The sequence below is a fragment of the Panicum virgatum genome, chromosome 5N (assembly GCF_016808335.1).
Source record: "Panicum virgatum strain AP13 chromosome 5N, P.virgatum_v5, whole genome shotgun sequence".
Lineage (NCBI taxonomy): Eukaryota > Viridiplantae > Streptophyta > Magnoliopsida > Poales > Poaceae > Panicum > Panicum virgatum.
The window spans coordinates 39019053-39037856 of record NC_053149.1 but is presented as its reverse complement, the minus strand read 5'-3'; the positions used below and the strand labels follow the sequence as shown (position 1 = coordinate 39037856).

The window sequence follows — 18804 nt, the reverse complement described above, 5'->3', positions numbered from 1 at the left end:
TTTTAAGCGTGCGCGGTGTAGACTAGCCGGTGGATGCAGGGCGCCGCGTTGCATGGACGAGTGGCTTCTGTAGGTACGTGCCGACCACTGGCTCCCCGGTGCCACGAAAAGGGACTGGCCCTAATCTCATTACCATCTAATTAATCACTGGACATATCATCGATTTGATCCCGAGAAACTTATTAATACTACTATACATGCATCATCACCGTCCAAATGTGACACGTGGATCAATAGATCAAGCGACTGTACATGTCCCCATGAACTGATCCGGTCACTTAGCTTGTTGCCACGCCGCTCATCATGAGTAATAAGCTGTGGGCCCAAAGATCAATGGGACAAAAATACCCCAATGATGCTGGCGTCATGCCCCATGAAACGGCGGCTGGGTGTGCACCATGCGGCAGGGCCGCCGGATCCAGCCGAGAGCGTCACCATGGTCATTATATTTTACTAAGATCCTGTATGAAGGAACTAAAATTGAAGTAACTTTAGTTCCCGTTCGGATTCGAGTGTTAATGGGTGAAAGTGCTAAATTTTAGCACTAGCATTACACACTGGCGGAGCTCAGCGGAGTTACCACTAAATGAACAGTAAATCAACTACTGTTCATTGATTTTCAGGGGAGATTACCATAGCTGGCCACCCCTAATTAGCTACTCAAGCTCCGCCACTGGCATTACATGATGTTAGGGTACATGGGACATGCCTATCCCTTATTCTGCACAGGTATCTGGATCTGATTAAACCCTCATGCATTTACACTTATTGTTACATGCACACTTATTGTTATATACGTGTTTGGCACGCGTGGTAATGGTATGCTTAGATTCCATGCACACTCCTTGAAACGTTCTAAAGGTTCTACTACTGCCATTCTGCCAATAGCCGCCTGGCTACCTCATGCATGCGTGCAGAGCAAGAGTAAAGTATGGGCAGCACTAGTAGCTGCACTCATACCATTGGTTGTTACATTGTCACCATTGAGCAAGTTGCCTTTCATTATTACTTAATAAGCACATAAGCTAAGCTTCCAGAACTCTCTAACCTGTGAGGTGATTACTCTCTATACTAATTCTGTAATTCAACCTAGCGGCCGTGTTGTCGCATCCTAGTCCCGGGTTTGCGGCATTTGGATTTCGTGGGCTTGGAGCCTGGAGTGGGCCCGCGGCTGGTGACTCGAGAAGGCGGCAGGTGGGCCCAGGAGCGGCAGGAACCACTACTTGGACGCCTGCGGTGGGCCAGCTGGGCCCTGTATGACGGGAAGGAGTCTCTCCGCGAGGCCCAGGGGCTACGCCTACGCCCGTGTTCCCGCGTAGCAGCGGGGTTGACCCCAGGGGATCTCGGCCGGGCAAAGCCTGTGTGTGATTCGGATTTCGGAATATACTACCGCTCCTGCCGTCCAATTATTGGTCTTGCTGGAATTCCTGAATCTCCTCTTCTGAATCTGTTCTGCCTCCTGGGATCGCATTTGGGCAATTTTTAAGCAGGAATGACAATTCATAGAAAAAGGTGAAAAATAAAACTTTCTATACGCATGTTTCTACTTCTTACGAGGTTGCCACGGCTTGGAGTCGTTGCCACGTAGGATAGGTTCACCGTTAAGAGCATGCCTAGTGTCGTGTCGATGTCACATCAAGATTCATATCATTATATCAAGCTCTCGTAGCAGCTCCATTCATTATTAATCTGTATCGACCACCGCATGATACTACACCGCAGGAAATTAAAACGTTTCCATCTGCGTTTCGGCAAAAAAAAAAAATTCCATCTGAACCGTGATTGATCTGAGTTCAAACTTCAAAGTGCACCATGATACTACCCAAGAGGATTATCATCATGATCATGGCATGATGAAGGGGCAAATGAAAAGTTTCAACTTGACTGCACCTCACATGGGGAAATGTGCATTCAGATTCAGAAAAACCCATAAAAGCACTGTAGATCCAAGCAATCATCTGAAATTCTGAATACTACTGAACTCAGAATACGAACCGGAGACTTCGTTCATCGGAGACCCAGCTTCATTGCAACAGCGTGGACGCTTCATCTTCATTGCAGCCGGCACCTCCCGCGACGTCGACCTCGAAGAACGGCGGGCCGCCCAGGACGAACCCCGCGTCGCCGCGTGCTCCGTCCCTGTCCCTTAGCAGCTCCACCACTCTCGACATGGCCGGCCGCTCGTCGGGGTTGGCCTGTGTGCACAGCAGCCCGACCTGCACGACGCGCGTGATTTCTTCCAAGGCGCCCACCTGCTGTCGCAGTCTCGCGTCAACGATCTTCTCCACCGTGTTAGCCATGTAGTTATGCCAAACCTGCAACAATCCACAAGAGTAGTATGTCTATCGTCCTTGCTGGTTCAAAACTGCATTCGGCAACATCTTAAATAATATCTCGAAATGTAAGTGTTACTACTTTATTATTTAGCTGTCTAGCATTTTGATGCTGGGAAAAAAAATCCAGAATGTTGCCCAATACAGATCTCATTAGCCAAATCTATGCTTTTATGTCAAGAGAATCAGAGATGGTTCAAACCTCTGCTAAAAGTGAATGCCCAGAGTGAGACCCCGTCGACCCACAACACCGCTTCCCGGTGACGATCTCGATAACCAGCACGCCGAAGCTGTACACATCTGCCTTGTTGGTGAGATGTCCGTGCACAACATACTCTGGAGCCATGTAACCACTGCACATTGAGCCATCTCACTTGATGAGATCTTGTGCAGTTGCCCTCTTGGACAGCTCGCTGTATAACTGAACAGAACACAACACAACAGAAGAGAAGCAGGCAGGCTGGTATTACTTACACTGTCCCAGCGATTCCTGTCGTAAGATGCGTTCTGTCACCGCAGAGGACTCGAGCAAGCCCGAAGTCGGTGATTTTTGGCTTCAGCTTTTGATCCAAGAGGACGTTGCTGGCTTTGATGTCCCGGTGAATGATCCGAGTTTCTGATTCTTCATGGAGGTAGCATAGACCCTCCGCTATGCCATAAATAATATCAAACCTTTGTTTCCAATCCAAATGCCTGTTCTGGTCATCAGCTGGACAAGTAGACAAAGAATAGATGGTAGTCTTCAGTTACTATTCTAGTAGGCATTGAAAGTGGCAAAAGTCGTCATCCTCAAATTGTGTGAGGGTCAACGTAAAAGGAGACGATTGCGGTGACTGATATGGTGTGGAGTTGTTATCTTCTTGAACAAATAAAAAGCTTCATTTCATACTCAGAACTGTTTCTACAACTACATATCATGCTCAAATTATACATCGTGAAACTTCTAATTCAACAGGAAATCAATGTCCATGCAGTATAGGTATACATGAGCACGAAACTACAATGAAATGAGCTTTATATTTATTACCGAATATGAACAGATCTAAGCTCCTGTTGAAGTGGTATTCATATATCAAGAAGCTTTCTGGGCCATCGACACTGCATCCAAGCAATTTCACCAAATTTTTGTGACGCACTTGGCTTATCACATCAACTTCATTGAAGAACTGATCGATACACTGCTTTGTGTTCAGGAACAATCTCTTTGCAGCGACTTCATTCCCACCAGGAAGAATAGCCTGTATGCCAAATAATTACAACCTCTGAGTGACAGGCCATTTGCAGTCTTGCAGGATGCAACATTCTTGCAACAGTTGTACTGCAAAAATGTACAACAAAAATGCAAAAAAAGAAGAAGCAATGTTCTACTTCCATGTATATGTACCTTGTACACAGTACCGTTGCTGCCTTGTCCTATCTTGTACGCTAAATCGAACGAACATGTTGCTTTCTTTAAATCCTTATAACTGAAATTCAGACCTGATTGAGAAATCCTCGCAGGAAGTTCAGAGCCATACAAATCTGCAGTTGCTCAAGTACTATAAGCAATTGAAACAAATAAAAAAACGGATCCAGTTGGGACTAAAGGAAGATTAGAACAAGCATGCAACACTAACCTCTCAGTGATCTTTCGCTTGTCTGACGAGCTTTCTTCTTCTGCCATGCCAATACTGAGAAGATAAGTACAAGAATGACACCAACAGAGGAACTCAGGACTGTCAAAAGAACAACCAGTTTCTTTGAGCTGAACCTTGACACAGAATTCTCTGAGTTCCAAAAAGGTGCTGTCGAATATCTGATGAAGCAGCCAGCAAAGAGTGCACGGCCTTCCTCTGCGGGTGCACACTTGGCAACCGATGCTGCAGCTGCACTGAGGCAGGCTGCACAGCTCGAAGTGTTCAGGTTCTCCCAGCACTGACCAAGTGCATAAGCTGCAACTTCCATTGATCTAAAAGCTGAACTAACTGCAAATCCTTTGTTGCTCTTGACAGCCAAGGTAGTGACATTACTCAACACAGTATTCACAGCAGAACTATAACCCTGCTGGTCTGAGCTGTGGTTACTGGAAGAGCACACACTCGTGTCCAACGAGTCCATGACCTCATCAAAGAAAGAGTAATTTGCATACCTCATGAAGCAGCCATCAAGATATATCCGGCCACCAATTTCAGGATAGCATTTTGGTAGGAGAGACCTTATTTCTGAGTAGCAGAGCGTGCAGTCGACCTTGCTGAGATCTTCCAGACATTGCACAAGCGCATAGAAGGTAATAGGATCTTGCCCAACAGAAGTTATCCCCCATCCCTTTTGCTCAAGATCTGAGTTCACGTTGTCAAAGGCAACGACAAAATTGTTGGCCCAAACTGCTCCAGGACCGTCATCTCGGGTTTTGTTGCAGAACTCACGAACCACCGTTGCCCGAGGATCAGCCAGGGTAGTGGTTGTCGTCCAGGAGGACAAACAAGCAATCATGGCAAGAACAAGAAAATAATAGTAACTTCTCATTGTGGAACCACTGAACCACTCTATTCCTTGCTCAAGTCAGAATTTCATGACCTCTGTGATGCATGCAAGTAAGAATTTAAAGCTTTGCGAGCTCAGAAATGAAAATCAAACCTACAAAGAAACTAAGTATGAGCTACTGATACTCTTAGCTGAAAGTTGAGGGTAGAGAGGTAACTGAAAGGATACCTTCAGCTACCTTGTGTCCTCCACTGAGTTCCCGACTTCCTGCAAACCTCCGCGAGATATTTGTGTACATTTTCCTTCACCCATTTTTTAGAGAGAATTGTGAACATTGGTGACAAAGAGAAGAAGCAATTTCATATGCACTTGACTTCACCACACTTTTCATGAATCTAGAAGAACCCTAGTAGCATTTTTCAATCTTGCAGACAACTATCTGGAATAACAATCAGCATACGTGTTCCAACTGGCCATGGAACCTTACCATGAATGAGACTGTCAGCCAATTTCAACGTGACACCTCACCTTATTTCAATTGACGTTTTGTACTCAGTCAAACTGAATGCTTTGAACATCAGTTAACTATGTGTGGAATCATTTATCCATTTTGACCAGTACGGTTTTCCAGTCATCAAAGCTGAAAACTAGTAGCATGATGAAGACGTTTCATTGAATTTTTAGTGATAACGATAGCTTCCTAGCTTGACATAGAATGGCATCACTCTGAACAAGTCAAGTTCTAAGTGTGCACCAGCAGAGAAAGTTCTAATTATCGTCATAACTACCTTGATCCTATCTGGATCTTTTTACACTTGGGTCTTATTGGTCCGAAACTCGGAATAACTATCTGAAGATATTCCACCTATCATGACATGTTTAGATGATCAACGATAAATATGACAAAGAAGATTACCATTTTAGTGTTACAAGTATGATGCTATCCAATCTCTCTGGCAGTCTGAAGTCTGAACCATGATTCTTATTTTAAAGTGCATCAGAGAAAAATAATGTAAAAAATTGTAAACCATGGAAGACTACCACCTAAGACAAGTCAGATTTAGTAGGAGAGTTCACATTAAATCAACAAGATCAGACCCATGTGTAGCACAAAGAATACACTAAACAGATTTGCATGTTAGACCTACATGTTGGTGTATATTGAGCCCATGTATAGAGGCCCATGTATAGGAACGATATATCCCACCCTTCTAGGGTTTGGAGGAATACAAGCCATTATTCTCTCCTATTCTCCCTCTCTTACATGGTATCAGCCTAGCTCATGGCCGCAGCCGCCGCCTCCATGGCCGGCCGGCCGCCGGCGCCGCCAGGCCTCTCCTTCCCTTCCCTCTCCTCCCTCCCTCCTCCCCTGCTGCAAGATCTGGTGGGGCTCCGGCCGCCTAGCCCTAGCCGTCGGGCTGCCTCCAGGTCGCCGCCGCACCGGCCCGCTGCGCCGCCGCCCTGGGCGCGGCCGCCGGGGGCGCGGGTCCTCCCGCCCCTGCCCTCTCCTCCCTCCCTCCTCCCTCCCCTGCTGCAAGATCTGGCGGGGCCTCTGTCGCAGCAGGCACGGGCCACTGGGGCTTTGCTCCGGCCGCCTAGCCCTGGCCGCCGGGCTGCCTCCAGGCCGCCGCCGCGCCGGCCCGCTGCGCGGCCACCCTGGGCGCGGCCGCCGGGGGAGCGGGTCCTCCCGCCACTGCCCCGGCCTAGTGTGGCGCTGCTCCCGGCGTGGTGCAGCCGTGGCCTGCCGTCGTTCCTGCGCTCGGTACGGCACGGCCGTGGCCTCAGGGGGCCGCCGCCGCCGCGCCCGGGCCGGCCGCCGCCCTTTCCCTCCCCGATTCCCCCGCCGCCGCCGCTACTACCGCTGGCTGGCTGGCTGCGTTGCCCTACTCCGCCGCGCTGGCGGCAGCCGCGGGGCCCGGCGCGGGCGGGCCACCACCACCTCCTCCCGGCCCGCTGCCGACCGCTGCTGCTGCAGGGGGTGCGGGCGCAGGGGGCACGAGCGGCGCCGCCACCGCCGCTGCCACTTCCCTCGCCGCCACGCAGGCCCAGGCCATCGCGCCGCCGCTCAGGCCGCGCGGGCGCCCACCGTGCAGGCCGTCGCGCCCGCCGCGCACGCCGTCGCGCCCAGGGACCTCGCGCGGGCCACTGCCTCCCTCGCCGCCGCGTGGCCTGCATTCGGGATGCCCCCTGCGGACGGGCCGTTCGCCGCCGCCGCCTTCAGCGGGCAGCCGATCACCGCCGACGCTGCTACGGCCGAAGCTGCTCTCGCCGCGGCCCTCCTCGCCGCCAAGACCCACCAAGCTCCGCCCTTTGGAGGCCATCGGGGCACTCCGACCCCGACTCCGGCTCCCACTCCTGCTCCTGGCCCTGGAGGTACGCCCTGGCCATCCTTCAGCAACCCATGGCCAGGGCGCATCCCGATGTGGCCGTTTCAGGGTCAGGGGGAGGCCCTCGTCCTCAGCCCCAGCCGGCAGCTATGCTCGCTGCTGCTGCTCCCCTGTTCGCGCAGTCCTTCAGAGCCATGGAGCGGACGCCGCCGGTCAGCACCGAGTGGATCGCCGACTCGGGTGCCTCCTTCCACACCACCCCACATGCCGGTATCCTCTCTTCTGTCCGACCCTCACACCCCTCTTGTCCTTCTTTCATCATGGTTGGTGATGGGTCTTGCCTTCCTGTCACCGCCGTGGGTTCTGCTCCTGGCTCCTTTCATCTTCCCAATGTCCTTGTTGCTCCTTAGATAATTCATAACCTTCTTTCCATTCGTCAGTTTACATCTGACAATTCTTGTTCCATCGAGTTTGATTCTTCTGGCCTCACTGTAAAGGATTCGGCCTCCCGACGTCCGCTACTCCGGTGTGACAGCACGGGGCCCCTTTACACCCTTCACCTTACTTCTTCCGCTGCACCACTCTCGCCTTCTTCTTCGCCCTGGCCGTCTTGGTCTGCCGCTTTTGCCGCGACGCCGTCTTCCACCATCAGGCACCGCCGTCTTGGTCACCCTGACCGCGACGTTCTGGCTCAGCTCAGTCGTAGTACCGATGTTCCTGGTACTAGGGCTCCTGCTGAGCCTCTCTGCCATGCGTGCCAGCTCGGTCGTCCTGTTCGGCTCCCTTTTTCTTCTTCTTCTTCGCATGCGACGCATGCATTTGATCTTGTTAAATGTGACCTGTGGACCTCTCCTGTTCTTAGCCTTTCTGGTTATAAATACTATCTGGTGGTGGTCGATGATTTCTCGCACTACTCTTGGACGTTTCCTTTGCGCGCCAAGTCTGAGACCTTCCCCACCCTCCTCCACTTCTTTGCTTGGGTGTCCACTCAGTTCGGCCTCACCGTTAAGGCCGTCCAGTGTGACAATGGGCGGGAGTTCGACAACTCCACCTCCCGTTCTTTCTTCCTCTCTCGGGGTGTTCAGCTGCGTATGTATTGTCCGTATACCTCTCCTCAGAACGGCAAGGCTGAGCGGATGATTCGCACGACGAACGACGTCGTGCGCACCATTCTGATCTAGGCATCTCTGCCCCGCGCTTCTGGGCTGAGAGCCTCCACACTGCCACTTACTTGGTCAACCGTCTTCCGTCCACTGCTTCTCCTGCTCCCACTCCCCACCACGCTTTTTTCAGTACCCCTCCTCGCTACGACCACCTTCGGGTGTGCGTGTTACCCTAACACCTCCGCCACTGCTCCTCACAAGCTGGCGCCCCGCTCGACTCATTGTGTGTTCCACGGTTACTCCCCTGACCACAAGGGGTACTGATGCTTTGACCTCACCTCTCGCCACATCCTGATCTCCCGACACATCGTCTTTGACGAGTCGGATTTCCCCTACTCCACTTCCTCCACTCCTTCTCCTGACCTGGAGTCTCTGTTTCCGACTGACCCGGTGGTTCAGCCACCGTTACCTGTTTGTCCTTTCCCTGCAGGTTTTTCCAGCACACCGGCACCGCTTCCGGTGATCCCTGCTGCGCCGAGCGCGGCCCCGGTGCCCGCGGTCGCACTACGCACGGCCCCCGGACCTCCGGTCGTGCCGCAAGCGGACCCGGTGTCTCCTGCTGCGCCACGCGCGGCCCCGGTGCCTTCCCCTGCACCTGCGCGGTACGCTCAGCCGGTGCAGGTGTACCGGTGTCGTTCGGCGCCGACACTGGCGCCGCAGCGGTACGCTCAGCCGGTACAGGTGTACCGGCATCGTTCGGCACTGACATCGGCTCCGCCTCCTGCTCCGGAGGCTCCTTCGATGCCTACACCGGAGCCGTCGCCGCCGCCTCCTCTAGCTCTCTCTCAAGCCGAGCCGGAGGTGTACCACTCGCCAGTCATCCATCGGGATCCTCGGCGTATCCATCCCATGGTGACTCGGCGGATGGCGTCTCAGGCCGCGACTCTCTCCGCCACCGAGGGAGAGCCGCGGGTCTCTCCGGTACCCTCCTCTGTTCGCGACACCTTGGCGGATACTCACTGGCGTCGCGCGATGGAAGAGGAGTACGCGGTTCTTCTTGCCAACTAGACGTGGGACCTCGTGACGCGTTCGTCTGGTTGCAATGTGGTGACCGGCAAGTGGATCTGGATGCATAAGCGTTGCGCTGATGGCACATTGGAGCGCTACAAGGCTCGCTGGGTTCTCCGGAAGTTCACTCAACGGCCTGGTGTGGACTATGATGAGACCTTCAGTGCAGTCGTGAAGCCCGCTACGGTGCGCACGGTCCTCTCGCTTGCGCTCTCGCGCTCTTGGCATGTGCACCAGCTGGACGTGAAGAATGTGTTTCTTCACGGCACTCTGTCAGAGACTGACTATTGCTCTCAGCCAGCGGGATTTGTGGACTCGAGTCGTCCGGATATGGTCTGCCGGCTCAACAAGTCTCTCTATGGTCTGAAGCAGGCTCCTCGGGCTTGGTATTCTCGGTTCACCACGTTCTTGCTGACATTGGGGTTCACCGAGGCCAAGTCTGACACGTCTCTCTTCATCTACCGCCATGAAGATGAGACTGCCTATCTGCTGCTCTATGTCGATGACATTGTGCTCACCGCCTCTAGTCAGCGATTGCTTCAGAGTGTCATCTCCTCTCTGCAATAGGAGTTTGCTATGAAGGATCTGGATAAGCTCCACCACTTCTTGGGCGTCACTGTTGAGCCCCGCCCGTATGGTCTTCTCCTTCACCAGCGGCAGTACGCCCTTGATATTCTGGAGCGGGCTGGAATGACTGATTGCAAGCCCTGCTCCACTCCTGTCGACACTCAGGCGAAGCTGTCTGCTGATCTGGGTGATCCGGTGGCTGATCCTACTGCCTACCGGAGTCTTGCCGGCGCTTTGCAGTACCTCACCTTCACCAGGCCGGACCTCACCCACGCGGTTCAGCAGGTCTGTCTCCATATGCATGATCCTCAGGAGTCACACCTTGCTGCGCTGAAACGTCTCCTCCGGTACGTCCGTGGCACTGTGGACCTCGGCCTGGTGCTTCACCGCTCGTCCTCTGCTGAGCTGGTTGTCTACACCGACGCTGGCTGGGCTGGTTGTCCGGACACTCGTCGCTCCACTTCCGGCTACGCTGTCTTCCTGGGCGGCAACCTGGTCTCCTGGTCGTTCAAGCAGCAGCCGGTTGTCTCCCGCTCCAGTGCCGAGGCGGAGTACCGTGCTGTCGCTAACGGTGTGACGGAGGCGTCCTGGCTACGACAGCTCTTGGCGGAGCTCAACAGCCCGCTCGCCAAGAGCACGCTCGTCTACTTCGACAATGTCAGCGCCGTGTATCTCTCCACCAATCCCGTCCAGCATCAGCGGACGAAGCACGTGGAGATTGACTTGCACTTCGTGCGCGACAGGGTCGCAATCGGCGATGTTCGGGTACTCCATGTCCCGACCACCTCCCAGTTTGCTGACATCTTCACCAAGGGACTACCCTCCTCGACTTTCTCGGAGTTTCGCTCCAGCCTCAACATAGCAGGTGGCTAGTTGTGGCTGGGGGGGGGGTATTTGCCCTTTGTACTTTCTTCTTGTCCAGTCTTGAACACCGCTGCGTCGGTAGTTCAGACTGCGGGGGGTGTTAGCTTTCTTGTTGTCCAGTCTTGAACACCGCTGCGCCGGTAGTTCAGACTGCGGGGGGGGGGGGGGGGTGTTGGTGTATATTGAGCCCATGTATAGAGGCCCATCTAGAGGAACGCTATATCCCACCCTTCTAGGGTTTGGAGGAATACAAACCATTATTCTCTCCTATTCTCCCTCTCTTACACTACATGCCTGTAGCTTTGATTTTTTTAATTAATATTATATCACCATTTTAATCTTTCTTCCAGAAATTCCAAAAGTAATTTCAGTAAAGCTAGAGTCTGGAAACCTGTTCTGAATTGAGATACTGAAAAAACACTAGTCTATGCAAAATTCATCAATGGGTCTTCATTCACTAAGAGTGTCAAATGAATGTATACCGCAAAAGTCATGTGAACTCACTTGTATTTATGTACATTTGTTGTAGGACAAAATCTTATGTACAATTGTAGTTGTGCCCTCCATTCTAGCACTATTTCTGATTTATATAGGCTAGTCGATTTTTTTCAAAATATCTACCTGCTAATACGATCACTTTACATCACACAGAACTGTACAAACTCTTAAATATATTCCTTATAGAAACTAAAGAAAAACATTGCCGAGATTATCTCCCACTTAAGTAAGATCGAGACGAGCCAGTGAAGGAGCAGAATTTGTGGACAACAATTGTGAATGCTCCCCTTCTTGCATGTTCTCAACAGGTTCGACATTCAGAAATGGAGGATCACTTAAGACAATCTCCAAATCATTCCTGTGGTTTCTTAGCAACTCCACCACCTTCCCCATTGTAGGCCTGTCATCAGAATTTGCTTGGGTGCATAGCAGTCCAATCTGCAGTATATGCATGACCTCATCCCTGATACTGTCTTCATAGATGCTTCGATCAACAATCATCTCAATTGTGTTGTCCTTGTAGTGTTTCCATACCTTGAATTTAAAAAGGGTATTCATATTAAACACATTATATGATAGTATATTAGTGGCTGACTGGAACTTGGCATGGTCAGGTAATAAAACTGTGTATTCATTCGAATAATAAATCATGATCATGTTAGACTAAAATTAAGCACCATATTCTCTGGACAATAGGTTACGTGATCAAGAAATCTTTGCTTGCAGTTGGTCAGCAACTCTGTGTAAGTAATTTTTTTTCTGTCATCGTTATGCTCACTTATAAATTGCATTGCATGTATTATAACATTTCATAGTTGCATAGGGATTTACTAGGGCTTCGTACACTTTTTTTGAGCTGATCACTTTATCTTTATCTTGAAGAGTGATGTTTTTCTAAGGTTAAATACATCTGTAGTCCTCTTTCCTTCAACAAAGATGCAAATTTGCATGCTTTGAGCAAAGTGCACTTTGATCCGGAAATCCATGTTTAGAACTTCCATATCTGAAAATGATTCCTGAGACACAGTACTATCAAAATGATTTAAGCATAACAACTAGGACAAGTGCTATCTCAGTCAAGGTTTTTCGTTTTTCCTACTGAAATACATCAACGAACATATTAGTACCTGCTCTACAGTCTCACCCAGAGGCAGAGCAAGGATTTTATTACACCTAGGACTGGAGTAATGTATATGAGACTAGATCCTACAATTCTTTGAACTTATCTTCAAATTTAATGAAGTTTTCATAGAGTGACACCTAAAGAAATAGCCCTAATTTTTAACACGCGGGAGAGTTGCATTTATATTAAGAAGAAACCCTAGTTGCCATAGCTCCGCCGCTGTACATGCCAATATGCTAGTATGAAGCTGCTATGACACAACTCTTTTGTCCAGATCATTACTATGCTATTTTTTTCTAACCATTAGATTTTGAAAGAACTTCAACATGTTTTTAGGATTAAACAGACTTAGATTGATTACAGAACTATGAGAACAAAAATTTCAAAAGTGAGGTTAGTAAGATCACAGTAGAACCTTCGTTAACAAGACCTGTCCTCCATGTGAACCATTTGAGCTGCTACATCTTTTCCCTGTTACAATCTCGAGAACAAGAACACCATAGCTGAAGACATCAGCCTTCTCTGTCAGATGACCATGCACTATGTATTCAGGAGCCATGTAGCCTCTGCAAGAAACTTGGTTTGTGAGTTTAAAATCTCAGATTGCACTGTTGCCAGACAGGACAATGAAATGAATGATTCTGTGAGATCCTTGGCTGTAAATATGGAAAAAGGATCTTACAATGTTCCAGCAACACCAGTAGTAAGATGAGTAACATCTTCTCCAAAAGCTCTTGCAAGGCCAAAATCTGTTATTTTGGGCTTCAACTTATCGTCCAACAGAATATTACTAGCTTTGATGTCTCGGTGGATAATCCGTGTTTCTGACTCCTCATGGAGATAAGAAAGTCCCTCGGCAATGCCTTGAATGATATCGACCCTGATATCCCAGGTTAAATTTCTTCTACGACTTGTATCTGAGAGAATGATACAAGATAATTAGTTATTGTAATTTTGAAATGCCACTGTAATCTTCTATAGAAAACAGCAAAAGCAGAAGAGCATGTTCTAAGCAGGACATCGAACAATCAGATGAATTATTTTATATCAAAACATGAAGGAGAATAGCTTATTCAAATATGAATTATGCTATCTACTTATTTTATTTTTTAATATTAATATGCGAAGAAGGATAGCTTCCAAGTCAGCTAGCAATAGCTTCTGTAGCTTTTCCTGGACCTTGCCACGGAAGTCACAATTTAGAAGATTGGCAAGAAGAGACCTTGTAGGCAGACAAGTCAAATTGTGAGTGAAATCTATTATTACATGGGTGATAAGAATGACAAAATTCCCTTTAGAACCATCAAACAAGATACTACCGCACCCGCAAAAAAAAAACAAGATACTACCGAAAATAATTTCGATCCACGAGTTGAAAAATTCTAAGCCAATGGTAGTCATTTTTTATCATATTTTGGCACTGTTTGAAGAATGGTACCCAAAAATAATAAAAAAAACAATAGTGAGAGACAGAACCACAGTGTGATCTTACCAAACAAGAAGAGATCAAGGCTCTTGTTGAAGTAGTATTCATAAACAAGCAAACTCTCTGGACCATTCATGCTGCAGCCAAGCAACTTAACTAGATTCTTATGACGAACTTGACTTATTAGGTCGACTTCATTGAAAAACTGATCAACCCACTGCCGCGTATTTAGGAATAGTCTCTTGACAGCTACTTCCTTACCATCCAGAAGAACAGCCTACAGATTTGGGATCAATATGTGTTCATGTTTCTTTTTTAACTCATTGCTGACGAAGTCAAACTAAGATTTCAGAACTTTTTATACCTTGTATACAGCTCCGTAGCTTCCTTGACCAAGTTTATTTGATGGATCAAAATAATTTGTTGCTTTTCTTAACTCTTCATATTTGAAATTCAAACTAGATTGTGCAATTCTCACGGAGAGTCCATCTCCATACATATCTGTAGTCAGTTACAAGATATATCAAGAAGAAAATCCACTGAACAGTGAAGACCAAACATTTTTAAACCTCAAACTGACCTATAAATGAGTTGCATCCATTTTTTCTCCTGAGAGTTCTTTTCTTCCATGCCAGAAAAGCAATAATGAGGACAACTGCAAAAGCACCAAGAAAGGAACCCACCAATATCCAAGCGACACCATTGTTTCCTGCATATTAAAGATAGGCAATTTTCAGCAAAAAAAAACAAAAAAGAATGAAAAGAGCAGCAGTACAATAAGGTTAGGAGGGCACTGTTGTGCTGTGTCATTAGTCAAATCAAGAAAATGTCCAGAAAAAAGTAACAACAAGATAAATAAGAACTGGTCATGGGTGAGAAACTGTCCATTTTTTCTTTATCAAAAGAAAATGAGGGTTTCACTTTGGTCAATGGACGAACAATGATATGTAATGTAACAAGACTATTCAATACATATGCACTGACGTTGTGGTAACTTTGTTGGCTTTCTTTCTAGCTCAGTATACCACCTAAACTATTGTTTCAACAGAGACACTGCTTAACGCCTTCATGGTACCAGTGAGAAAACCGGCAAATGCTTTGGTCAAAGGTGATCCAAAACAGGTCTGTTAGTTGCTGGTTTTGATAACATTCCCTGAATTCTAGTAGACCCCAAAAGTGAAACATCTTTTGTTTAGTTATTCCTACACTTGCAGTCAACAAAGTGAGGTTGACTAACCATGGTGGAAACAAACATTCCTTCCGCTTAATCTATTTCAACAGGCCATACAGAATAACTGAATAATGTGATCAGCCACTGAATATAGTCAAAATTGGGTGGCATTGAATTAAATTCAGCAACACTCGTCAGGCATGAAAAGGTCAAAAAAGCATGTCCTAGGGGAATTCTAAGCGAACCCTAGCAGAGCGGAGCAGCCAAACCATTGAACATTGCGATCTGCAGATTTGAAATGTCATACCTGACGAGCCCAAGCCTGTTGTGGTAACTTTGTTGGCTTTGTTTCTAGCTCAGTGTATAATAAAAAAATGTTTTAACAGAGACATTGCCTAACATATTTGCTAGCTAGTAGCTGGTTTTGATAACATTCCCTACAGTCTAGTAGAGCCAAAAGTGAAATATCTCTGGATTTATCCATTCCAACACTTGCAATCAAGAAAGTGTGGTTGACTAACCGTGATTTGAACAAGCATTCCTTCAATTTATTTCAACGACACAGGAGTATTGAATAACGCAATCAGCCGCTGAATAAAGTCAAAATTCAGCAGCATCGAATTGAATTCGTCAACACTGGGGCGTGAAAAGGTCAAGAAAATATCCCCTAGAGAGGAGCATGCAATTCCAAGCATACCGTAGCAGAGCAGAGCAGCCAAACCATTGAATGAAGTGGTTTGCGTATTTGAATTGTCGTACCTGACGAACTCGAGCCCGCCGTGGCGTTGACATTCCAGAAGCGCCGCGTGGAGTAGCGGAGGTAACAGCCGGCAAAGAGCGCGCGGCCCTCCGTCGCCGGCGCGCACGGCGCGACGGCGCCGGACGCGGCGCGGAGGCACTGAGCGCACGCGGTGGCGTTGAGGCTCTCCCAGCACTGCGCGAGCGCGAACGCCGTGGCGCCGCCAGACGCCGCCGACCCGGCCCCGAAACCCAGGCTCCCCGGCGCCACCGCGGCCGCGGTGACGTTCGCCAGCGCGGTGCGCACGGCGGCCGCGAACGCCCGCGGGCCGGCGGCGCCCGTGTAGTTCCCCCCCTCCGCGGCGGAGCTGCAGACGGCGGCGTCCGCGGCGGCGTCGAGGGCCTCCCCGAAGAATGAGTAGTTTCCGTACCTCCCGAAGCAGCCGTCGAGGTAGAGCCGGCCCCCGACGCGCGGGTAGCACTTGGGGAGCAGCGAGCGCACCTCGGCGAAGCAGAGCTTGCAGTCGACGGGGGAGAGGTCGCGCATGCACTGGCCGAGGCCGAAGACGGTGTTGGGTCCCCCCGAGCCGCCGACGGCGGAGGTGCCGAAGCCGTGCGCGCTGACGTTGGTGTTAAGGTCGTCCATGGCGGGCACGAAGTTGTCGGCCAGCGCGGAGGCGGAGACGGCCGTGCCGGGCGCGCAGGCCTGCCCCGCCACGGACGCGCGCGGGTCGGCGGACGCCGCGGGGCAGAGCGCGAGGATGACGGCGAGGACGAGCGCGACGGGGGCCTCGGGCGGCGGCGCCATGGCTCGAAACGGGACGACTGGTCGCGGACGCGGCGTGCCGGGTGGGTGCGGAACGGCGCGGGGTATTCTTTATGGGAGGAGACGATTGGCTGGGCTCGTGCGCGACCGGACCTGGACCCGCCGGAATGGACGGGGGCGGCCGGGCGGGGATGGTGAGGTTGGCTAGTGGGAGTTGGACACGTCAAGGGCGCGGGCGAGCTGAGTTGGAGAGGTGGATGTGGATGTCGCCGTCGCCGTCGCGCGCGCAGAAAGTCCTCCGGGCGGCGGAGCGCGGCGGAGTGAACGTGATCGAACGCACCGGCGGCGGCTGCGTGCCGTTGCCGACCTGCGCGGGCGCGCCGGGCCAATTAATGAGGTGCGACGGGGGATCGTCGGGCGCCACCGTGACGGCGTCAGCGTGGGTCCACCAGGGTTCAACTTTCCGGCGGAAAACCGCCGGAAAACCGGAAAATTTTCCGTTTTCGCTAGTAGCCGGGAAATGGAATTCCGGTATTTTTCGCCATTTTTCGTTTTCAAATTTAAAAATTCAAAAATATTTGTAAAAAATTGGGAAAAAATATGATAAAAAACTAGGTGTTCTTCTGAGCAAATAGGACTAGAACACACTCAAATCTAAGATCATTTGCTAGACTAAAATTAACATTTGAAACCGTAATTTGAATGACTCGTCATTTCATGTGCAAAAATTTGTTTTCTCCCCTCGACTTCAACTAGACTTTGGTGTATCATGATATTGGTGAGGTACCTATTCAATTTCATATGCATACCTACAACTAGGATGATGATCAATCGGCCGGCCCGGGTGGACTATACTCTCATCAGTAGACTAGTAGATCTGGTTTCCTCGTGCTGTCCAATTAGGCTCGTCGTCAATCTTGCTTCGCTTTTGCCTTTTGCATCTGCTTTTATATTATCATCTAGCAGCTCTTTTCTTTTGTATGTAGCGGTGAGATCGAATGAGATGGCAGCTAAAGCCCTCTGTCTGCTGTAGTCTATTATTCTTAACCAGGCCCTCGATCTGGCTCTTCTTCTAGCTTTGTAGCCGGTAACTGTGGAGACTTGGGAGTTTTTTTTTTTGAAGTTGTGGCCATTGCTGATACGTGTTAAATTCCATTGGCAATTCTTCTCCATTGGCAACTGCAGATTAAGTCAGTTGTGGCCTTTGATCTGCCCCCACTTCGTGGAAGAAAGCTTTGCATTGCAATAGTAGGTCGGTGACTGTAACCTTGATTCCAGTGAATTTCCTCCGACGCCATTCCAGTCCCGAGGATAAGAAGAGAAGGTCAAATTCTTGCATCCACAGCATGCATGTGACCAAAATCTTAGGCCACAAGAGAATTGTCACCATCTATAGAGCAGGGGAAAACTTTCCGTTGGAAAACTGCCGGAAAACACACCTTTCAGAATGCTTTAACAATTCTCTATACAAATTGAATCAAACAAAAAATTCAAACACTGTCACATGAATTGATAACCAATTCAAATCATGTTTGTCCTGGATTTAAAACAACTTTCAATTGGATCAACTAATGTCCCTAAAAATTTATAGGAATATCCGCCATAACAAGAATAATAAAAGTCCAGTTGAGGCCTAAGAGAGAAAATGAAAGTTGTCACATGAAATGACAAGACTTTTAATTGGTAGTTTTTGAAATAATTAAATAACTTTCAAACCATTGCTCAAATGAAAAAGTTCCTGAAACAAAAGTTGTAGATCTCGAAAAACTGAACAAAGTTGGTATTCAAAAGTTTTTCATTTGACCTCGGGAACAGTAGGAAAATCACAACTGACATCATTTTCCGGTCGAAATCACCGAAATTTCGGTCCAAATCACCGAAATTTCGGTCGGAATTCACCGAAATTTCGTTTTTTGAATTTGAATTCCCTTTCCGTTCGGAATTAGCGAATTTCGGCGAAATTTCGGCCGAAATTTCGTTTCCGGCAAACGGCGGGATTCGGAAAAAAAAACGAAAAGGTGAACCCTGGGGTCCACCCGCCGCCGTGGTTGGGTTCCCGATACCACTGCAGCGCAGGTCACCCAACGTCACGTGGCAAAAAGAATAGGTGACCCGTGGCAGCTGATCCGTTCGCGCTTATGATTGGAGCGCGCCTCCGTGGCGCGGGGTGGGAACCTCGCCGCCGGCGTGCCACGCCGGCCGCCGGCCTCACCAACCGCTGCCCGCAGCCGCTGTCCGCGCGCGCCACCTGTGGCGGTAGGTCACCACCCAACGTCTACCCGCGAGGGGAAGATGGAGCTCAAAGACGTTGGCACGTTTAGTTTCGTGTTGGTGACACAGAATCGCGCCAACACACT

The 18804-nt window shown here is 49.5% G+C and overlaps 1 protein-coding gene and 1 pseudogene across 3 annotated transcripts; both read right to left on the bottom strand.

The window, feature by feature from the left end:
- Positions 1 to 1757: 1757 nt before the first annotated feature.
- LOC120676650 (cysteine-rich receptor-like protein kinase 2) lies at positions 1758 to 6082 on the bottom strand. 3 transcript variants are annotated; one of them, XM_039957970.1, is made up of 7 exons: positions 5025 to 6082; positions 3950 to 4891; positions 3718 to 3854; positions 3361 to 3571; positions 2808 to 3042; positions 2536 to 2686; positions 1758 to 2315 (listed from the first exon to the last, which is right to left on the bottom strand). In XM_039957970.1, exons 2-7 carry the CDS (start codon positions 4836 to 4838, stop codon positions 2025 to 2027), a joined length of 1914 nt encoding a protein of 637 aa, XP_039813904.1. In that variant the 5' UTR covers positions 4839 to 4891; positions 5025 to 6082; the 3' UTR covers positions 1758 to 2024. The 3 variants fall into 3 exon arrangements, with proteins under 3 accessions (XP_039813904.1, XP_039813902.1, XP_039813903.1); XM_039957968.1 differs by having other exon boundaries at positions 3950 to 4949; positions 5025 to 6081; XM_039957969.1 differs by having other exon boundaries at positions 3950 to 4949; positions 5035 to 6081.
- Positions 6083 to 11183: 5101 nt separating this feature from the next.
- On the bottom strand, positions 11184 to 16587 carry LOC120674003 (annotated as a pseudogene).
- Between the last annotated feature and the right edge of the window lie 2217 nt (positions 16588 to 18804).

What these genes read in the sequence shown, in the direction of transcription:
- LOC120676650 (XM_039957970.1), bottom strand. Translation starts at nt 4,838, where the DNA reads ATGAGAAGTTACTATTATTTTCTTGTTCTTGCCATGATTGCTTGTTTG. An exon ending in AAGCGAAAGATCACTGAGAG is followed by an intron (nt 3,855 to 3,949) that starts GTTAGTGTTGCA and finishes GAGCAACTGCAG; the next exon opens with ATTTGTATGGCTCTGAACTT. An exon ending in CTTAGATCTGTTCATATTCG is followed by an intron (nt 3,043 to 3,360) that starts GTAATAAATATA and finishes CTACTTGTCCAG; the next exon opens with CTGATGACCAGAACAGGCAT.